Consider the following 23,193-nt stretch of genomic DNA (forward strand, 5'->3'; position numbering starts at 1 on the left):
TGTCAGGATTCCAATTACAAACTTGACTTCTGCATGAGGGGCTGAATTTCTTTAAGCTTTTCCAGCTTAAAACTCCCTGAGCTCCTTGTCATCGTCCCTGCCTTTCCACGGGTATTTCAAGAATTGGTCAAGGATCTAAATGGTGTGCATACCCATAGTCTGAAGGTTCCCTTTGTGACTTCTTCCTGTTTTTGGATGTTCCTCCTCAATTTTCAGTTGCTTTGGCAATTCCAAACTCGATCTGCTGACTCTCTAGGTCATTAATATTGAAGCTCCCATGAGGGGAATTCATCTTTCCCAAGGATGGGAAAGGGTTTCTAACTGTGAGCTAAAAACCCAAAGACTATAAAAAGCATTTCTGCATGGCTAAAAAGCACCATAAATAAAGTCAAAAGACAAACTTCAAATTGACGGAAAACTTTTGCATTATGACAAAATGATCCTTCCCATAGAAAGTACTCTAAAAACTTGATGGACAAAATATACCAAAACCCTGTGGAGAAAAGGGAAAATGACAAGAACCAGCAATACTTGAACTATATGTTACAGTGACCCCCTCACAGCTGGAAAACCGCTTGTAGTCACTCTGTTTAGAGCAATGTGGAGACATCACTTCTCACCTGCCAAACCCAGAACTCAAAAGGCACAAGAATGGATTCCGCCGAGGAGACTGACAAATAGACATTGCCATTGCTACCCTTTCCCTCTTGCTGGAGTTCCAGGGTTTCAATCTTTATCTCTCACTGAGAAAGGGGAAAAGGTTCCCCATTACAGGACTTTCAAGCAGCATTCAGAGGGAGGGAGCCTCACATTACTCTGAGGGGGAATTTGGCAATGTCTATCCAAACTACAAATGCACTTACCTTTAGACCCAGCAATTACATCTCTAGAAACCTGCCTAAAACTTACAATTCCAACGATGCCAAAATTTATATCTATAAAGTTTTTCATTGTAACATTATTTATAGTTACAAAATTGAGGGGGGGGGACTGAACACATAATTGAATACATAGGACTTTGAGCAAGCCAAATTATATCCACACACTTCATTGCTCTGCAGTTTTTAAAAATAAATAAGGTTGATCACTATAAACTTATTAGAGTGATTTGCAGGACATACTGTTAAGTGGAAAAAAAAATACAAGGAGTAACACAGTGTTCTATCCTCCATAAGAGAAAGAAGGAAATGTGAGGAGACTTACATGCGTCTGCTCATTTAGGGGCAAGAAATCCAGGAGGGATAAATCAGAAACTAAAGAAACTTGCCACTTAGCTAAGAAAAAAAGGAAAGAGATGGAAATGGAGTGGCTAGGGTGAGAAAGGACCTCTAGGTCCCTGAAGGTACTCTCTGTATAGCAAACTTAGCGATGTTTCACATAGCCAAGAAAACTCAAGTGGATGTAGAGGAACTCAAAGTGGAATACACCAATAGGAATGCGTGTTACAAATAAATAGCATAGGGCTAGGGCTGTGGCTCAGTGGTAGAGTGCTTGCCTACCAGATGCAAGGCCCTGAGTTCGATCCTTGGCACCACATAAAAAATAAATAAATAAAATAAAGATATTGTGTCCAATTACAACTAAAAAATAAATATAAAAAACCAAATAAATAGCATAATCATGCTGACAGGGGGAAGAAAAAAATAATTAAAGATACTTTGGCAATGCTGCTTGGAAGGATAGAGTCACAGTGGAAAATACCGTATTCCAGTTAGCAAACGTGTCTCACAGGGGCATGAGCCCATGATTCTGAAACTGCTTCACGTGCATGCCAGGATGAGCAGATAAGAAAGAGGGGAATAGACAGTAAAAGCCAGGTTTCCACTCTCCCAGAGAAAGAGGTCACAGAGAGGACAGGAGGTAGGTGATGAGCCCTTTGCCCTGGACACAGAGCCATGAGCACAGCTCATGATTCCAATGCATGTGACTTCACAGACACACAGGTTGACTTCCCAGCTTTGGACAGTCCCCAGCAGTGACAGTGCTGTGACCAGACATTGGTTTTTAAATACCATTCTCCAAGAGAAGGACCCAGGGCTCCCTGGAGACACGATGGATTACAGGGCTAGCAGGAATGCTGCATAAAGAGCCCCCAGGTGAGCAAATGATCAAAAAAGGCAGGGGCCCCTCCATACTATTAAATTAGAACACAAAGTGCAAGATGAATATCTATGGGTACATATTGATGCAAATAATAATGGAATACATAAATAACTGGGGGAGAAAGAACACCTCTTGGTTCCAGTTAATAAATGTGGTAGGAAGGAGGAAAACAGAAAATTCTTGGTGGGCGAACACGAGGGGGGTTGACCCAGAAAGATCCACTGACGGCTGCTGAAAATAATGGGTGGGAGTTTGAGGAAAAATAGATATTTGCCATCTGCCTAGTCAGAGCCCTGTCCCACCTTTGCCCTGGGTGACTGTGATCCGGGAGGAAGCCCTCCTCAATCTGAAGGTAGGTCTGACTCAATGACCCAAGGGGCCCTTCCAGCCCCACACTCCCATGGGAACCCTGTACCTCCCATGTCATGATCAGGACTGTGACTTCTTTCTCTGTCCCTTACCTTTACCTCCATTTCCTCCTTTCTCTTCCATTCCCTTCTCAAAATTTCTCTAGAAAGAGGATTTAGGGCTTTCTCTGTGAGAGAAAAATGGAGAAAGTTGGAAGTGAGGGGAGCCCTGGGAACCAACAGGGGCCTCAGCCTGCCTTGGGTCTCCCTCTTGTCCTCTCCTGGGCAAAGACCATCACCTACTCCTTCCTGGGCCACCATGTAGCTAACCAGGACATCACCCTTTCCCCGTCTCAGGAGGGTCAGGATTTGAATCTGATGGCTCACTGAGCAAAAGGAACACGTTCCACATCCAGGACCTTCAAGCACCAGTCAGCAGAGAGGAAGCCTCAGTTCTGCACAAAGTGGCCTCCGCATAGGCAGCTGATGTGCTCTGGAGACACAAAAAGGTCCCTTCCCTCAGGCTTCCCTGCCCTGCTCTGCCCAGGGAGTGAGAAGATGCATCAAGCTCAATGCAAACTGTGAGCTCAGGGATTTGGGTTCTAATCCTTTCTCCTGTCTTTGATGATCAGAATCTGGAACAAAGTTCTTGACATTTCTGTGCCATGAGATTTTTTTTTTTTTTTGTAAAATACCTGCCATTCAGGTTGTTGTATTGGTTTTTAGAAATTGAACAAATGCAGATTATTGTAAATGTAACTTTCTAATAACTGGCTACTACCACTTTGTCCCCCACACCTACCCTTAAATTCTTCATGGAATACGAGCAAATCAGCTCTGGACTTTCTCCGGGTTCACCCACAACAGTATGTCTCAGCTCCCTCTGAGCCTACCAGCTACCCCCTGACCAAGGCTCTTAAGGACTGACTGAAGGATGTTCCAATGGCCTTTTTTCCTCCACAAGCACCATAAACGTGCCTCCAGCTATCAACACAGACATCTTGCATTTTCCATAAATGAGAACTTAGATGAACTCCCAAGCCCAGCCAGATGAGCTAAGTGAAGATACTGTTGCTACAAAGACTGTGGTTTTAATTATGTTTTAAAGATCTAAATCAAGAGCTTTAAAGTCATGCACACTCAAAGAGTAGTCAGGTCGTCCACTGGCCACAACAAGAACAACTGTAGGTGACAGGAATTTTTCTAAATAGAAGGCAGAATGTTCCATTTCTGATCATCTTATTGCCAGTCTCCACCAAATCCCCTTTCACATCTAGAACCCTGAATAAGGAACAAGCCCCTGGGTAGTAGCAAGCAAGCCAGCACACTGCCCTGGATTTCCATGATCATTTGTGGTGTTCGTTGAAAAGCCCCTTTCCTTTCCCTTGCCTTGTGATTTAGCCTGGCAGGGTGCTGAGGGTATCCTGCTTTAGGTGGCTGTAAGAGACCCTTCCCAGGGGACTCGCACACACGAAGTGAGTAGACAGAGAGTGGGAGGATGTTCCAGGAGATGAAACAGACATGACTCTGCCCCTGATTGACTGGCTGTTTTCAGCCATCCGCTGCCTCATCCTCTGTCTGATTCTGTCATGCATATTTGAAAATAAAATCACTGGCTAAACGTATTGATTACTGATCACCTTTTTCTGGACAGATTTTCTCTGTAGAATGACAGAAGGTCTCTACTAGGGTGTTCTCAATGTGATGAGCCATGGGTCATTGTTCCCTCTCCCCCACCAAAGGGAAAGTGATGCAGCAGCCTTGATGAGAGGGGGTTTGCAGACAATTTTGGAAAACTGGAGATGCGAGCTTCCAGGGAATCCAGGGAGGGCTCGCTCCATGGCCACCAGCAACCCCAAGGGCAATCCTTGGCCCCATTTTGAGTGACACTCTGACTCCAAGGGGGAAATGCATTCTCAGAGGAGTGCATGCTCATATTCTTTTGTGGGGACCAGGTAGTTCCTCCAGAATAAGTTGGGTTCTAGAATGTTCTTTGAAGGCTGACCCAACTTCTCTAAAGTGAAATGTGCTTTTGAAGAAAATTCCAGAGGATTACTGAAGAGCTGAGGAGAAAAGCATATTTATGAAGCCCATTCATATTTTTTGCCTCTTTTATTTAAAGATTATGAACCTAATCACAGGGTTATTTTTAGGGGAATGTGGAATTCCAATGAAATCACCATTCCTTGGACAGCACCCAAAGACTATTGTCCAGACTCTGGGCCAGATGTTCAAATGCTAAACAGAATCATTTTATTTCATGATACTCCAAAATAATACAGGTGGACAGATGCCAGTCTATAGCTAGCTGAGCAAAAAACTGGTCCAGAAATATACACTAGAATATAGAAGAGCACATTCTTTCTCTAACTTTGCAGGTTTTCTCTTAGTACCTATTTCATTTTGCCTTGGGCTAAAACTAGATGTGACCTAGCTCAGGCAGGAGCCTTGCTTAACAATGTCTGCAGTCTTCCCACACCCCTAGCCCTAGAAAATCCAGCTCAATGATACTTAATTGCATTGACCATAAAAATGGTTACATCAATGGCAGTAACTAAAAGAATTAACATGACCATAAGACTTATAGCTTTTTAAAATAGTTTTTTTACATGTTTCATCTCATTACATCCATGCATCAAGTTTGTATTACCCTCATTTTTCTTATCCCAAATTATAAAGGAGAAGCTACAGCTCAGAAAAGGGAAATCCTCATTGATTCTAAAACCCTCATTTTTTTCCCCACCACACTACATGCCTGATGTTTATTTTATACTCAGAAAACATCTATGTGTGTGTGAAGGTTTTTTCCTCTCCAAACTACAAAACAGACACTTAGGAAAAAATAAACAACTCCTCTGGTAGGAAAAAACTATAGGTAGAAAATAGACTTCTGAATATTTCATTAGTTCCAATAAGCATCCAATACTATGCTGAAATAGAATTAAAGCAGATATTTTACAGTGGATCTATTTTTCTAGTATGGATAACATGAACATATGAAAAGAATATGATAGATTCCTGAATATAGAGTGTTGGAGAATGTTTTAGCAAAATAAGCATGGAGATATTTAAACCCTGATATGTTGCTGGGAAAGTACAATTTGGTTCAAAATTTGTAGAGAACAATTTGGCAGTATATAAAGTCTAAACACTGTGCTGTTGAGGATTCAGTATGGCACAGTCCATAATTACTGAAAAACAAGAGGTGTCGTAATCCAATGCAGTCATGTTCTTTTGGCATAAAAGGGCATTACACTATATTATTAAGTGGAAATATTGGTTTAGAAAAAAAATATATATATATATATATAGTTTGTTTTGAAAAAATGTATATCTTAATACTAATCTTGAATCATTTTTTATTTGGGATGCTGTATTTGTTATCTATGTCTATGCAACAAATTATTTCCAAATTCAGCATCTTAAAATAAAAAAAAAGACTCATTATGTCACACATTGTGTCTCAGAGGGTCAGGAACCCAGGCCTGGCTGGGTGCTTTTGGCTCAGGCTGTCACGTGAGCTGTAGTCAAGTTGTTGACTGTCCCAGTCCTTGTGGGCTCTGAAGAATTGACTAGGGCTAGAGGACACTCTCACAGGATCATTCACAGAACTTTGGTAAGAAGTTTCAGTTCCCTGCTACATGGGCTGCTCATGACATGGTTTTCCCCAAGATGAACTATGGAAGAGAGAGGGAGAGAGGAATAGGTAGAGAGAAATATAAAAAGAAAGGTAAGAGGAAGACAGAGAGAGAGGAAGAGGAAGAGAGGAGGAGGAAGAGAGACAGAGATAGAGAAACTAAGGCACAAGCCACAGTATCTTTTATAACCTGCTTTCAGCAGATACCCTCTCATCTGTGTGCTCTATTACTCCCACAGACCAACCTGTGTACAATGTGGGGACGACACAAGGGTTTGACTATCAGGAGGAAAGATCTCTGATGGCCATCTTGGATCCTGGCCATCCTGGCCCACCATGATTCACATTCTTCCAGAAACACATTCACACCTTCCCACAAGGGTTTTATACCACTATAGAGTTAGCTCAAATTCGAGAATCTCATCATCTAAACCCAGTCAAGTGCCATTCCTCACATAGGGTTCCTCTTGCTTTGAACTAAAGAGGCAAGTTACTTGTCCTCCACATGGCCAACATATAGTGGTGGCACAGGACAGGATAACTGCTCTTGTTCAAAAAGAAAAAACATAGGCATTAGTGGTCTATAGAAATTCTGAAATCATAAAAGAACTCAAAAGTCATAGTGGTCTTTTTGCAAAGGACCAGATTATTGTCCATTCCTCAGAAAGTATTAATAGTAGCATCAGCCAGCACTTTTCCAAAATAACTAAATTAGCATTATATCAAACTAAATGGAGATTGGGGGACATCTTAGGATGCCAATGGCCACAAAACATGACTGAAGGTTTTGTCCCAATTCCCTAGTTACAGAAAAGAGGATCTGATTGGCCCAGGCTGATCATCTCTGCTCCAATCAAAATGGACAGCAAATAGCATAAACATGACTCCTGTGCTGAGAAATGCGGAAAGCACATCTACGATGAAAACAGTGTATGGAATTTCACTAGGTGGGGGAAGAAGAGGGCTAGCCTCTCAGGTCATAGAACTTCTGGGCAATCCACAGAGTTTTCACAGCAGGCATTAAATGAGTCTGTCTAATTAAGAATCAGTGGGATTTTTATCTGTTGACAAAAAATAAATAAATAAGTTTTTTTTTTTAATTAAAACAATCTGAACTCAGCCAGGCAACTTTCCCTAGTTAGGCCTCACTCCTACTTGGGGGAAATTTATTATCCATGGCTCTTGGCTCCATCCCTGGGCTCTTGGTTCCTCCTTCTGAGGCATCCTTCCTTTTTCATGTAAGGCAGCGTGTATTCATGCTGGATGCTTTTCTTAGTCTGCTTCCTGATGGTGGAGGCTTGGTGGCTCACAGGCTGTATTCGTTTTGTACTGTCTCAGCACTTTCCAGCACGAGCTGAAAGAGGCTTGGCTAATACAATTCTCTTAAAAACTTTGTGCATCTCCTATGAATCTTTGTGGAGGTTCAGTCAATTAGGCAAGAGTCACATCACAAATCTCTTTGACATTACACCACTGGAGTATAAATAAGGCTTCAGACAGTGGTCTTAATTTTCCTAGAAGCTGTATAGTTGGAGAGGGTCTGTGAAACATACCTTTAATCTCTTCAAAGGGCCTTTTGCCTGGCTGAAGACCTACCTTTGATGCTTCTCAGTTTTTTAGAAGATTTTACACTTACACCTTGGGCTTTATCTTTAGACCATACATTTCTGGGAGTGCCCTAGATTATATTTTTGCTTTGAAACCATTTAAAAAATGAATATTGTTGCTATTGGTTAAATTGTATCTTCCAAAAAGTCATTTTGAAGTACTAATTCCCACTACCTGTGAATGTGACCTTCTTGGCAATAGGGTCTTTTCCTATGGCATCAAGTTAATTAGGGTGGGCCCTGATTCAATATGACTGTGGTGTCCTCATAAGAAGAGACACCAGGGGTGCAAATGCACAAAAGGATAGTCATGAGGGGTAACAACAGGACAGAAACCTGCAAGTCAAGGAGCTAGGCCTCAGGGAAACCAACTCTGGACCTCAATCCTGGACTTCCAGCTCCCAGAACTGTGAGAAAATAAATTCCCAGTGTTTAAGGCCGTCAGCCTGTGGCACTTTGCTAAGGCAGCCTGACCTGACTGAGACACCAACTTTCTGAAAATATCTTGTTATTACCCAATATGTATTTACTCATCTTCTTTTCAAAAGTATATTTGAAAATTATTCTTGTGATATATATGCCAATGTATATACAGCCACTATATTTGCTTCTATTCAGAATGTCTGTACTTAGATTTGTTTCTAATCTCTGACAGTAGGCACTTTTACTGAGAGGATTGACACCTCTTTTATTTCACATTGTAACCCATTCTAAACCTAATCCCTACCTTCCAAGGGTGGGAGCTGGAGGGATTTCTGCCTTTCCAGGATGGAAATGCATCAAAGCTTCCTCTCCATGGTTTACTGTGGACTGAACCCAGAGATCATGTTGTAATGAAGTGTAGTTTTCAAGGAATTACCAGATCAATGCAGTCCCAGATCAAAGCACTAATCTTCCAGGGCCAGGGAGTGGGCTACTACACTGAGCCAAATTAGAGACAAAGGCACAATTAATGGGAAGCAGATTGGGACTCAATCCTGGAGAAGTTCTCCAGCCAAGGATCAGCAGTGGGAACTCCTGAAGCAGCTCTGAGGACACGCTTTCTGGGCTGTTTTTTGCAACCCCTCTGATTATACTAACTTCTGGCCACTTATTTATCTTCTTTGCTTCGTCTTCCATGGTGATTTGAAAAATGAGTATCCTGTGTTCAGTATTCATGTTAGTTTTCAATTTAATGAAATATGTACTTTAATCTGAGTTCCTCTAATATCACAGTCAGAATAAAACAAGACCTTTCAACTACCCTGTGATTAAAATAAGAAATTCAGCATGTTTTCACTTTACTTTTCCTCTTACCTTTAAAAATAGGATAGATCCAATCTATTGCACAACCAGTTACTCAAGTTTTTTTTTAATTCATTATTTTAAAAAAAAGTCTTTAGCATCTATACTAATTTTGTCATTTTTAAAAAAAAACACATATATTGAAACTTATTATTGATTTGATTTTGATTCTTTTAAATGTCCTATGGAGTAGGTTTTTGAGTAATTTTCTAGAAAAGCCATGTGAGTGAAACTGCGTCTGATCACTCTTTTTGAGTAAACTATCACTCTCAGTCTGTTGCTTATATGATATTCTTTGTTCTGGATTTCAGGGTTTTTCCATTAACATCTGGGATGTTTATACACTAAGGAAATATTTTCCATTATGGCTGTGATGACCGTCTCTGCTCCCTTCGTCTGGACATTTCAGGGTACGTGTCACCCCTAGGCCGGCTCTGCCGCAGTTTCACTCTGCGTCTATTTTCTTCTCTTGCTGTTTTAGCTCTGGCTCTCCTACAATCTCGGGAAGCTAGTTTACATATTGCCTTTTCTTTTTTCTTTCATTCTTTCTTTTTCTTTATTTTTTTTTCTTTTTTTTTTTTTTGATACCAGAGACTGAATCTAGGGGTATTTAACCACTGAGCCACATCTCAAGCCTGTTTTTATTTTTTATTTACAGACAGGGTCTCACTAAGTTTCTTAGGTCCTCGGGAAGTTGCTGAGGCTGGCTTTGAATTTGCAATCCTCCTGACTCGGCCTCCAGAGCTGGGATTACAGGTCTGCTCCACCATACCCAGCTACCCTTGCCCTTTCTCCATTGTTATACGAACTTCTGCCACTTATTCATCTTCTTTGATTTGTCTTCCATGTACTTCTCCAAGTACAGCATTTTTGCTTTGATTAAATTCTTCTCTAATATTTGGCTGGTTCCATGTGTGATAAGGCCAGGGGACATGCAGCCACTTGCACCCATCTGATTGTGCCCTTGTGGTCTGGCAGAGCCTCAGCTCAGGTGGATGCCTGGAGGGAAAACTGATTTGCAAGCCCACAGCCCTGCTTCCAGCAGGTTCTCACCCAGTGTGACTCTGTTCCCCAAGGACCCATGGCTGCTTCCAGGACTCTTCTGCCTCTAGAGTATTTTCTGAGAGCACACCCGTCCCCAGGCATCGCCTACCCTCTCCTTCCTACCCTCTCTGTGCTTGGAAACCAGACAGTGTAATTGATATAAAAAGAGAAGAACCAGAGCAGGAGAGTTGCTGGCACCCAATTCTGACGCCTGGGTACCTGATTCCTGTGCCGAGGGAGAGCAGCAGCCTGATTCTGGCTACAGCATGCTAAGCCCTGGACACAGAGCCAAGACAAACGTCGGGTGAGCAAAGCCTTCTCCTAGGGTCTCCTGGCTATTTATGCTGGGGCAGAGGACAACTGGACATTGCTGGGTGGGGTGACCTTTCCTCAGGCCAACCCTGCCAGTACTGCACATGGTGGATATTCCCTCTGGATTCCCACCAGCGCTTATACAAAGGACGATGCTTTGCAGATTCATAGGAAAAAGGGTGCATGAAACTAAGACGATGCTAATCTTTACGTTAACTGATAAACCTTTTCCTCCAGAGAGCAATATATTTGTCATTCGTGTGGAACAATGAGTTTTCAATTCAATAAGGGTTTAAAAAATCACCCCACTCGCCACCTCCCAGGGCAGCCGAATGAGGCTGGTAGATGGACCGTAAAAGACATGCAGGGGTTAAACAGGGGCGCTGGCTCCAGAGCCCAGGCTGCCCGAGCTGGCCCTTTCCAAGCCTGTAATTAAGCTGACTCAGCCTCTGCTAAATTTAGCAGCTAGCTCACCAGCCAGGAGGGCCTCAAACAGGAGTCAAAAGGAAGAAATACAACATGACTGATCTTTACCTTGTAATAAATTCTGGCCACCAAACACCGCTGAAGAACCCTCTCGCGGAAATTCACAGCCTTCAACAAAAAAGCTAGGTTACCAATCGCATCGGTGTTAAATGCCAGGAAACTGGAAGAGAAATACAATGGCCATCGTTATTATTTTGGTTTCACCAAAGAATTTCATTTGAAAGAAATCGTGTTTTCCATTTTTTTTTCCTTCCCCGCGGAGAAAGCAGTGTAAACACACATCCTCTCCCGTCCCTTCTCTCACTGACTGTACATGCACTTCTTTTTAGTATTTTTCTGTAAATGGTTGGTTCTAGTTTATTCTACATTTTTGTTTTGTGGTATAGAGGTTATTTGGTTTTCTGTTCTTACTGTTAACTATGTGTTATAAGTAATGTTCAATATTTGGTATAGTCTATATTAACAGCTACATAATTTATATCAGGTGATAATATATTCAATTATTGATAAGTAAATATCGAAATTGAATATGAACAATCAAATATATATGTCTAGGCCACAAAGCATAACATTTATAAAATACATTACATACCAGGATCTGTGATAAGTATTGGCTGCTAATTTTTTGATAGTATAAAAATTCTCAGATGTGGAAATTATTATCAACTTACAGCTTGTTATGGTTTGGATATGAGGTGGCCCCCAAAATCTCCTGTGTGAGACAATGCAAGAAGGTTTAGAAGAGAAATAATTGGGTTACGAGACCCTTAACCGAATCAGTGAGTTAATCCCCTGATAGGGATTACTGGGTGGTAACTGTGGGAGGGGGGGTGTGGGGGAGGAGGTGGGTCACTGGGATGTGCCTTTGAGGTATATATTTTGTTGTAGCAAGGAGAGCTCGCTCGATCTCTCTCTCTCTCTCTCTCTCTCTCTCTCTCTCTCTCTCTCTCTCTGTTTCCTGGTGCCATGTTCCTCCAACATGCTCTTCCAACTTGATGTCCTACCTTACCTCCAGCCCCAAGGATGGAGTCAGCCATCTACAGACTGAGACCTCTAAACCGTAACCCCTCAAATAAACTTTTCCTCCTTAAAATTGTCCTTGTCAAGTCTTTTGTTCACAGCAGAAAAAAAAAAAAGAAAAAAAACTGACTAGAACATATCTCAAGAAACTGAGGCTCAGAAATATGGAGTAACCTGCTGAGAGCACAAAGGCAGGACACCATCAAGCTCGGCTCTGTCCTGGGGAGCACCAGTATTTGAGGGAGAGGAGCCCTCCAGGGCTTGGGCAAGGGCAAGTTAATGATTCATGGTGTGACTGTCAGCAGGGCATGGTGGCACATGCCTGTAATACCAGCAACTCAGGAGGCTGAGGCAGGAGGAATGCAAGTTCAAAGCCAGCTTCAGCAACTTAGTGAGGCCCTAAGAAACTTAGCAAAGGACTCTGTCTCAAAATAAAATATAAAAAAAGAGCTGGGCTGTGGGGCTGTGGGGCTGTGGGGCTGTGGAGCTCTGATTGAGCACTCCTTGGTTCAATCCCTGATACCAAAAAAAGAAATAAAAAAGAATGATGTTACTATCTTCATCAGGTAGTAATTTCCACTCTCCCCATTTGGCAAATTAAGAAACTGAGTCACAGGGAGTTAAAAGGTTTAACCACAAACAGACTCAAAACTGTCACCCCATGAGCTTTTGCCTTTCAACTCTGCCTTTTGGGCTAATTTTGTGGCTCTCCCCCTGAACCTTTCAGGTAACGTCTATAGAAAGGTAAGGGGTTAGTTCACGTAGGATCTCCAGAGCACAGCCACATCTGTCCCTCCTTTCTCCCACATGCTGGGGAAGTAATTATTATTATAGTACCCAAATAACTTAGGTTTCCAGTCATTAAAAATTAAAGACTCAAGTAGCTGTTGTTGACAATCAGAGGCAGGAGAGAAACTGCAAGAAGCACTTCTGAGACACTTTTGATATAGTGCTTAGGAGAATGCCAAATCCTGAATTAATAATCACCCATTTAGACAGGGAAGGCAAGTAGAAGTTATTTATGTGCAGTTATCAGGAAATTCAAATTACTGTTTGTGAATGCTTATTTTGAATCTGGGCTTCAGACGGTTAAGTTTCTGCTTGTCTATTTCTCAGAAGGCAGAAAGAACTCTTAGTTAATTGAAAAGCAGGCTTTAGTCTTTCTGGGACTGTCACTATGAGACCTGGAGGCTGTCAGTGCTGTTGTTAGGACTGCCTTTGTGTCTTGGGATGCTTGCTGCACGCCAGCATTTGCCGACCTGAGGTTACAAACTGCTGTGCGACAGGCTCTCACCTACCGGGCCCTCAGAGTCCCGTGTCAGGCCCAACCACATATGAAGCCCTAGGAACTCATCTAGTGTGAAAAATAGGAATATAGCTAAAGGCAACCTCCTCGTCACTGTGTTTTATAAGGAGGTGAAATGACTCTATATTTAAATAAAATTTAGATTATATGCAAATGCATATTATGGGTCATGAGGGAAATGCAAATGAAAGCCACAGTGAGGTCGAAATATACATATACCAGGATGACTAATGACACGGACGTCCAATGTCGCTAGGGATGTAGAGACTGGAGACTCACACGTCTGCCATGGTAAAGCCCTTCAGGAGAAATTGTCTCTCCATTTCTCATACAGCTAAACAAATACCTACGCCATGAACTAGTGATTCCACACCTATTTGCCCAAGAGAGACAAAACAAGTGTTCACAGAGGCTTATTGGAGAATATCCATGGCTGTTCTACTTACTGTACTGGAACACCTAGTGGGAACATTTCAGGTGTCTACTCATCATGAGAGAATAGGAAACAAATCCCAGAGAATCATGAAGTAAAATACCACTCCTCAGCAACAAAAAGGAACAAACACACATGATACCATAGAGAATCTCCAAAAGGATCTTGCGGGGTTCCTGAGCCCACCGCAAAGGAGGTCAGACTCTATGTTCCCCTTATGTGAACTTCTAGGACAGGAAAATCTCACGTGCGATGGGAAAATATCAGAGTGATGACTTCATTTGGAGTGGTGGTCATTGACTGAGAGGTACAGAGAGAACTTTCTGGAGTGATCAGTGATGGACTAGCCCTTAACAGGAGTGTTGGTTCCAAAGAGGTGTGCATTTATCAAAACTCAGTGAATGCAGAAAAGATGTACATTTCATTGCATGTAAATTTTCTGCAGAAGAACAAAGAGAACCACAGCCAAATGTTGAACTGGAGTCAATGATGTTCCTGCTGGATTATTTAGAGATCTGGCCATGCCTGCAGTTTATCTTGAAATGCGTCAAAAGGAGAAGGAGAATGGACACAGGATCCAGGGACTGATGCATGGAGAGATAGTCATGTGCTGCATGAGGACAATTCAGCCAATGACAGACTGCCTAGCAGATGGTCCCTTAGCATCAGTGGAGCTGATTCCTGTGGCCTAGTGACACCACAGCCATCATAATTCTGCAGCACATCACTCAAGTGTGTGGGGACACTGGTGTAAACACATGTGCTGCCTCCCGGTCCTTTGAAAGCACGTGTTACCATGTGCAGTACCCAATCCTGGATCCTGGTGGGAAACCTCTGGTCCTGGCTTACGGACTTGCTGTCTGGGTGCACCATGGAAAGTCAGCTGCTGCATGTGTGCGAGTCCCACCAGCAGGGGCCTCCTGCCTCTCGCTGCCCCAAGGCCACTGCTAGGTCCAGACCTACAAAAGGTTCACACAGTGCCCCGCTATGTTCACACTATGGCAAGGCTGCCAGCTGCCATGTTTCTCAGTGCATGTCCGTGTCATCGAGTGGCACATGACTGTGTATGTGTGATGGTGGTTTGGCAAGAACAGTAGTATGCTTGCAGTAGCTTCTCTGTGACAGGTTCCCCCCAACACCCAGTGAAAGACACATTGTAAAAGCCTTTCAACTTTGCTGAATATTTGAAAATATTCATAATATGGAAAGGCCCAGGAGTGCAGGTCAGGATCTTGACTTTGCTCAACACTCACCACCTCTTTGGGATCCCTGGGCTGGTGAGAGCAGTGAGGAGGACAGTGGCAGGCTCCCTGGGGACAGTGGGAGGCCGCACTCCCTGGGATGAGCAGGGGTGGAGTGGCGCTGTCTGCAGAGGCAGGGACTGCCCCTCACAGGTGCCAAGTAGCACCTGGTCTCATGGGGCCTTTCTAGGACAACGACTAATCCCCTCACAGCCCAAATGAGGGGTAGCCTTGGGTGGCCCTGCAAAGGGCTGCTCACTTGGAGGGGTTTCAGAGTACAGAAGCTCTCGGCCACCTTTCTTCATTCTCACGGCACATGGGCACTTCTCCTGAGCTTTGTCACTGTGATGGATATCCTGCTGCTCTATGGGGGTGCACGCTCCGGGGAAGCTGAGAGCCCAGGTCCTGCTGTGTCCAAGTGTGGGGCAGTGGCCAGTGGCAGAGAGAGCTGGAAAAGTGTCCATGACAATTCCTTCCTTCACGTAAAAATCAGGGTAAGTAAAGTGTGGGGATTTAAGTAGATAAGAACAGGGGGAGTGAATGAGCAGGACCCGGATGTGTGGGGGAGCCATGTGTACTGTTTTGGAGGTTAATAACTGAGACAAAAATAAATGGGCTAGAACTTTCCAAATATTTACAATTGGAATACTGCCTTTGGCACATCTCAAATCTGTCCTGGAAAAATTTGCTAGGAATATAGATTTGCATATGTGTGAGAGTATGTTGTGCTTTCCAAATAATGGAAACAAGCCCTTCTCTGCTCTCTGGAAACGAAATTAAAGAGCAGATGATTTGTGACCAGTTGGGGAACAAGTTTTCTGAAAGGAAGAAACTGACTCTGCTGGAGAACTGTGCGAGTCCTTTGACTCCTCCTACATTGGAAAATTTTCAACCTAATAAGTTGGAGAGAAAACCATCGGTGCTATACAATGCCCACTCAGGGCTAGACATATTTAAAAAGATGCACCAAGTTGCTTCAGTGTGCGAGAACCAATTGAGACATAAAGCTAACAGAAACTTCAGCAAAATAGTCCAGGGATGTGGGAACTCATGTTTTCAAGCTTTAAGATAAACCATGGTTGGAATAAAAAGAAACCTGAGCAGCAACTTTTTAAATAGAAAGAAGAGAAGGGACTATGGATTTCTAAATTTCACTTCACCCCCATGGTTACAAAAAGTCCCATATAAACATTTATTGTATTTTCCATGTTTTTAATCAGGACTGCATTATGGTATTGTCTCATGAATAGATCCTCTGGAAATTAGCTCAATACATTGGGATTGAGAGAGTAATCATTTTTTATTTGCTTCCAAATAAAAAATAATATATTTTTAAAAATACACAAAAGAAACACAGTAAGCTCTCCAAAAGTAGAATAAAAGAGATGACATATTTATAGATGTAAAAAGATGAAATAGACAACAAGGTACAAAGAGAGGATCGACAAAGGGAACAGTTGGTGTTGTGAAAAATAATAATAGTAGCAATAAACCAACACTCATCTGGTGATACTGAGCAGCACCAGCAGAGAAAGGAGAAGGTGCAGGAGATAATTCTATGGAGGACAAAGGGGACATAGCCACAGATCCAGCACAAGTTCAAAGGATAATCAGAATAGTATGAAAACCCTTGCACCAAGTGAATAAATTCCCAGTAAAGTACAATTACTAAAACTTACACAAGAGAAAAAGCCTAAACAGTTCTAAAATAATGAAATGAATTAAATTGATAGTTTAAAATATTCCCCCAAGTGCAGATAATTTTCAAATAATTGAATTTTTCCACAGAATGAGAAACCACTCCCAAACTAGCTCCAGGAGACTAGTAAAACCTTGACACAAATCTAAACCAGGGACATTGAAGAACGGAAAATTATGAGCCAATAAGTATAAAACCGCTCCCATTCAAATAAACCAAGCCCCAGGAACGTGAAGATGATAACCCAGCCTGAGAAAGCCAAGGATCTCCCCAGAATGTCAGAGTAGTTCAGCACCAGGAGACTGACAGGTCATTTATCAAATTAACAGAATACAGAAAGGTAGGTTCATTTCAATAGATGCTAACTCATTTGAAAAATTCATCATCTAGTAATAATGCAAATGTGTTAAAAATAAGAAATGGAGCTTCTTTAGGATAACAAGTGTGTCTAGCAAAAGCTCCAGCCAACATTTTTAACAGTGAAACTCATCTTTTTAAACCAGGAACTAGACAAACAAATACTTTCTCTGTCTACTCCTAATCCAATTGCACCAAAGTTCCTGGCCTTGCAGTAAGATGTGAAAAGGATAAAAGAAAAACAACTGAAAAGGAAGAAATAGAAAATCATGATTTGCAAATTATATGATTGCCTGTGTGTGGGGGGGGAAACAAAGAATCTAGATACATTTAGAAGAAAATTTTTACAGTCAGATTTATTTAGAAAAGCCAGCCGCAGACAGTCATGGTAGAACTTGCCTATAATCCCAGTAGCTCTGGAGGCTGAGGCAGGAAGATTACAAATTCAAAGCCAGCCTTAGCAACTTGGAAAGGCCCTATGTCAAAATAAGAACTAAACAAATAAAAAGGGCTGGGGATGTGGCTCAGTGGCTAAGTGCCCCTGGGTTCAATCCAGGATACCAAAAAAAGAAAGAGAGAGAGAGAGAGAGAGAGAGAGAGAGAGAGAGAGAGAGAGAGAAAGAAAGAAAGAGGAGGAGGAGGAGAAGGAGGAGAAGAAGAATGAAAGAAAAGCCAACAGCAACAGCAAAAATAAAATTTAAAAAATTCTCTTAACAACAACAAAACAATGATAAATCTATCAAAAGGGGGCTGGGGTTGTGGCTCAGTGGTAGAGCACTTGCCGAGCAGGCATGAGGCACTGGGTTTGATCCCAGCACCACATAAAAACAAACAAAATAAAGGTATTGTGTCCATCTACAACCGAAAAAAAATTTTAAAGATAAATATTTTAAAAAATCTATCAGAGGATATACTATGTATGGGTAAAATTGTACAGCCCTAGAAGATTCTTAGAAGATTAAAATCTTTGAGAAAAAATATCTGTTTTATTTACAAAATAAATAAGAAAAGTATTTACATGTCAAATTTTATGCAAATCCATAGATTGAATACATTTCAAGGAAAATTTTAGCAAGTTTTCAAAACTGTGGTAAAATAAACATGTGGAAGCATTTGTCATGTTAATCATTTTGGTGGATCCTTCATTCCTTTCTAGGACTTCGTCACTCTAAACTGAAACCTGGATCCATTTAATAATGGCTATGCATCTCTCTTAGCCCCTATAATCAATTTTCTGTCTTTGTTAATTTGAGTACTCTGGGTACTTCATACATGTTTTAGTCATCTTTTTTGCTGCTGTGACTAACAGACCCGACCAGAACAATTGTGGAGGAGGAAAAGTTCATTTAGGGGCTCACAGTTTCAGGGGTCTGAATCCATAGGCAGCTGTCTCAATTCCTCAGGGCTCGAGGTGAACCTCATGGCAGAAGGGTGTGGTGGAGGGAAGCAGCTCACATGATAATCAGAAATGGGGGAGGGTAGATTCCACTTGCCAGATACAAAATATATACCCAAAGGCACACTCCGATGATACTCCCTCCTCCAGCTACATCCTACTACATTCAGGTACCACTTAGTTCATCCTGTCAGGGCATTCATTTACTGATTGGGTTAAGGCTCCCATAACACAACCATTTCTCCTCTAAACTTTGCTTTGTCTCACACATGAGCTTCTGGGGGACACCTTACATCCAACTATGATAATATACATTCATTCTTACAACACTGCCTTTAGTATATAAGACTGTTGTTTTCTTTTGGAGGAATTTGACAAACTGATATCAATAGCTATAGGGAAATACAAAATTCTAAATACGTAATTTATATGTGTGTGTGTGTGTGTGTGTGTGTGTGTGTGTGTGTGTGTGCCTATAGGGAAATACATAATTCTAAGTTGTATTTCAGCTATAATAATGGAGTAATATTTTATCATAAAGACAGGGTAATTATAACCTGTTTGTTGGGTCAAAAATATACAAACTCTCTCTAGGAACAAAATAACCCCCAAATGGACTCCCACATGTGTGGAAATTTAACAAATGCCAGAGTAAGAAAAGTATTTACATGTTAAATTTTCTGCAAATCCATAGATTGAATACATTTCAAGGAAAATTTTAGCAAGTTTGTATTGCCAATAACTAGGATAGGATGGTTAGTTTATTAAATGGTACTGGAACAACAAACAACTCCGAAAATTGAGAAAAAAAATGGAATTAGATCCATTCCTCAAAGCACATACAAAATTTTCCAATGAATTCAGGAATTAAACATGAAATGTGAAACTCTCAAGACTTAAAAAAATTAATATTTCATGACAATAAAGAAAGTGTTGAATATCAAAGAAAAGGATGAATTATAGTTTAAAAATTTATAATCTTAACTTAAATTGTTATAATTCAGGAATTTGCATTCATCCAAAGATACCACAAAGAAAGTATAAGAAAAGCCACTAACTGGGTTGTAGCATCTATAGTGACATAGAAAAAAGAACCCCTCAGAATCACTAAGATGAGACATACACACACAAAATAGAAAAAAAAAATGGATAAAAACATGAAGAGGCATTTCACCAAAGAAGAAAAACATAAGGAAAATGAAGAGGGGGAAAACATGGTATGCCTTAGAAGTAATAAGGAAAATGCAATTTAAAATCCTGATAGGAGATCATTTTTTATGTTGCATTGAGAAAACTTAGGAAATCTGTTAAGATCAAGTGCTGAGGAGAATCAGCTGTGGCTCTACAGAATGTGTGCTTCGGGCAGGAGGGTAGACTTGTAGAACCACTTTGAAAAATACCTTGTCACTGTCTAGTAAAGTTGAAGATTGGCATATTCCACAATAGCAAGCCTACTTCTGGGTGATATCTACCCTAGAGGAATGTTTTTCAAACAACAGGTTGCAAATCACGGATGGGCCATGAAATCCATTTAAAAGATTGATATCCAGTGTTCTAAAAAACAAAATTTAAAAACACCAGACAGTAACATGAGTAGCAGGACAGGCACTGTTTCCTGGAAAGTTTGCTTCAGTTGTCTGGGATGGAGGGCTCTGGGTGTTGTGATGATTGAAATGCATTTTTGACTCTAGATCATGTCAACTACGTTTGAAAGCCCTGTACAAACTCTTGTGGGTTCCCCAGAAAACATAAGCAAGATTTTTTTGTAACAACTTTGTGCAAAATATCAAAATGTTGCTTACACCTAAAGGTCCGCAAATACTGGAGATTAGAATGGATTAGCCAATTACGGTATATACATATGATGGACTATTTGGGGATGATATGACACTTCTTGGCCACATATAACAACTTGGATAAACCATAGAAACAAAATATTGAGTGAAAACAGGAAGTCCCTGATATAGCATATATTATGCCTTATCTTCAGAGCTTACAGACAATGCTAAGACAAAAAAACTGATTAAAATGATAAAAGCATCCTGAAATCATGTATCCTGCGTGTGGCGTCAAATTCCAGCTCTGCCATTCATTAGCCATGCAACCATGAGCAAATACTTAACCTCCGTGCCTCAGTTTCCTCATTGATGAAATGGAAATAAAAACCTACTTAATGCGGCTTGAGGGTTAAAACCTATAATGCGTTAGGAGCAGTGGGTGTATAAGAAAGAAGGTGCATGAGGAGAAAGAAGAAAATCAGCATTGTCTGAATTCTTATGATGGTCAGAGGTTGCAAAAGCATTCAATTTACATATTCACATTTTTGTGTACATTAGATAGTAAAAAATTTCAAACCAGAGTAAGTTGGGCATGTCAAGATTTTGCAAACTTAGGTTGGATAATAAGATATTGAAGGCAGGTGACAAGGACACCCTGAGTGATATACATACCTGGTCCTCAGCTTGTCACTCACAGACGCCACCCAGCTCCAGAGCAGGCCAGCGAGTGGTTGGTCTTTGTGCTGTTTGGTGTATTGAGCCAGCAGTTCCCAGGCCACCACCTGTGCAGAGTTCAGTCCTCATCAGCCATGCTCAGAAAGGTAGAGAGGCCAGAGTGCCTATAAATACTGCCGCTGGATAAGGCAGTTTCCCTATGAGCAACTCCTTGGAAGGAATCAAGAGCAAGACCCCTTCCTTCCAAGGACCTCCAGTGCCCATGGCAAATGCCTTGTGTTTACCCACCACTCCGATTCCCCCCATGGCTGATTTCTAACTAGCTCGGCCTCCTGCCTGCCTCAGCCTCAACATTGGTCCCGGAACCAAATACTTTCACTGACATGTCAAATGAAAGCTGCCCGCCTTCTGCAGATCAGATGGCCAGTCTGTTCTCTTCTTTGCCTTTGACATTCTCTGGTTAATTAGGCCTTTAGAGAATAATATTAAAATGTCCAAATTAAGCCATCTCTACTGCCCCCGCCCCATCAGCAGCTTTAAAGATATAATTCGGGCCTAAAATACTGCATGGATTTTGTTCAAAGAAGTCTGTGGCTCACTCACTGACAGATTGACACAAGTGAGGCTACCTTGACCCAGCTGCCCGCAACCAGCCTCCCCAACAGCGAGCCCAGCCCAAACTGCTGGTGTTCTGTGACTATGCGCTAACAAACTGTTGTTTCAAAGTACTAAGTTTGGGGTGATTTATTAACTAATCAGTAGAGTGCTAGTTCGTTCTCTTTTGGTTATTATTTTTAGAATTTCCCTTATTCACTGTATAAATGATTTTACAGAAATTATATAAAATTTTATATATGCTATCATTTAATAGTATATCATGTGATATTTTGGGGTATTTTGCATTGCTATATAGGATTCTACTTAGCTGTTTAATAGCTATATAGTATTCTTTGTTTGAATAAATCATGCTAATTAAACATTTCCCATTCAGTAAGACACTTAGGTTCTTTCCAATTTTACACTGTCAATAACTTTGACATCAATATATCCAGATAAACAGCAGGCTAGTGAGAGCCCAGGCCTGATGCAGTGACACGGAGGCTGTCAGGCTCTCCAGTCCCAGGGTCATGGAAGGATTAACTCCCCTCCCCATGAAGATACAGGTGTTTCTGGCTATTCTCTCCTTTCCTGTTTCCATGGAAACCTGCAACGTCCCTGCTGCCAAGGGTCCTTAGGCCTGGGCTTCGGTCTGCATTTGAGGTTGCCTTGGTAATCCTGTGTATGGAGGCAGGCACGGGAATGTCTTACCGTGATTTTTCTTTTTGCTTTATTATAAATTATGTCTCTTTGATTTCTTTGAAGTATTGCCTTGAATTCTGAAAATTATGTCTCTAGATGGATTTTATGATCCATGATTTCATTTCAGGATAGTAAAGGGAGTGTTATTAGGTATCTCTGGTAATGAATTAGATCCCGTGGGATTGCGCATCACTGAATTACGCATCAAAGAATAGGAACATTTTTATGGTTGTTGCTATACAAAATAAGTGTGAAAATCAAACACTGCCAACAGTGGGGAAAGTAAGAAAAGGAACAAACTTGAACTAGGGCTGAAATTAACATGATTTGGCAGTCAAGTTCAGCTTCACTAATTTCTCACCAGGATTGACACGTCCACTTCTTTGTTCCTGCTAATCTATTAGGTGTATAATGCTCCAACCCTTCTCTCTCTATTAAAAAAAAAAAAAACTCCATAAAAGCAACCTCATTCCAAGCATTGAGCAATGGCTTTCTCTGATTTCTATCCTCCATAGTTTTCTCTCATTCCATACATCTTGGTAGCAATTGCTGCTACCTGAGGACACAGCACCACTTCTTTGCTGGTGTGTGGTCTACCTGCCACCCAGAAGCTAAGCACTGAGAGGGCCAAGTGTCCCTCTTTGTATCCCCAGACAGGCACCACAGAGTTGGGAGCTGAGGAGTCTGCTTCCTGTTTTCAGAATCTCATCTAGTACATTCCCTCCCTTAAAATCTCCCTCGTGGTCATTTCCACCTTTCTGATTTAAGCAACTTAAATTGGGAAAATTAGCTTACTCCAACTAGTATTAAAATTAGAATGACATAACAATCAAGTTCAGGTGCTAAATTTGAGAGAAGCTGGGTCCTGGCCTACATGACAAGATAACCCATTGGGGGTGCTTGCTTCTTTTTTAGGTCATGAGACAAGCCAATGTAATTTTTAAGAAGAGGTGTTTTCTGCTGTCGAGGCCCTATCATAAAAGGTAAGTGACTGAAACCATCAGTTACCATGAGGTTTGTGGGTTGCCATCTCTAGACCCAGAACTTTGACAAACTACAAGGAGGAGGCAAAGATAGATCAGGGAGCATCTAGACAGAGCTTGCAATGAAGAGGCATTTGTTTTTAACCTTTTAGATATATTACTGAATATAGCATTGTAGCATACTGG

General features: G+C 41.4%; 1 protein-coding gene across 1 annotated transcript in view; it reads right to left on the reverse strand.

The window, feature by feature from the left end:
• Positions 1-205: 205 nt before the first annotated feature.
• LOC144371899 (acyl-coenzyme A oxidase-like protein) overlaps positions 206-23,193 on the reverse strand; it is a 44,805-nt gene continuing 21,817 nt past the window's right edge. Inside the window, exons 2-4 of the mRNA XM_078035201.1 lie at positions 20,723-20,832; positions 10,869-10,980; positions 206-328 (exon numbers count right to left, since the gene is read on the reverse strand). Coding sequence (XP_077891327.1) covers positions 206-328; positions 10,869-10,980; positions 20,723-20,832 — 345 coding nt within the window. The remainder of the gene's footprint in view (positions 329-10,868; positions 10,981-20,722; positions 20,833-23,193) is intronic.

This window comes from Ictidomys tridecemlineatus, chromosome Y (genome assembly GCF_052094955.1).
Source record: "Ictidomys tridecemlineatus isolate mIctTri1 chromosome Y, mIctTri1.hap1, whole genome shotgun sequence".
NCBI classification, from domain to species: domain Eukaryota; kingdom Metazoa; phylum Chordata; class Mammalia; order Rodentia; family Sciuridae; genus Ictidomys; species Ictidomys tridecemlineatus.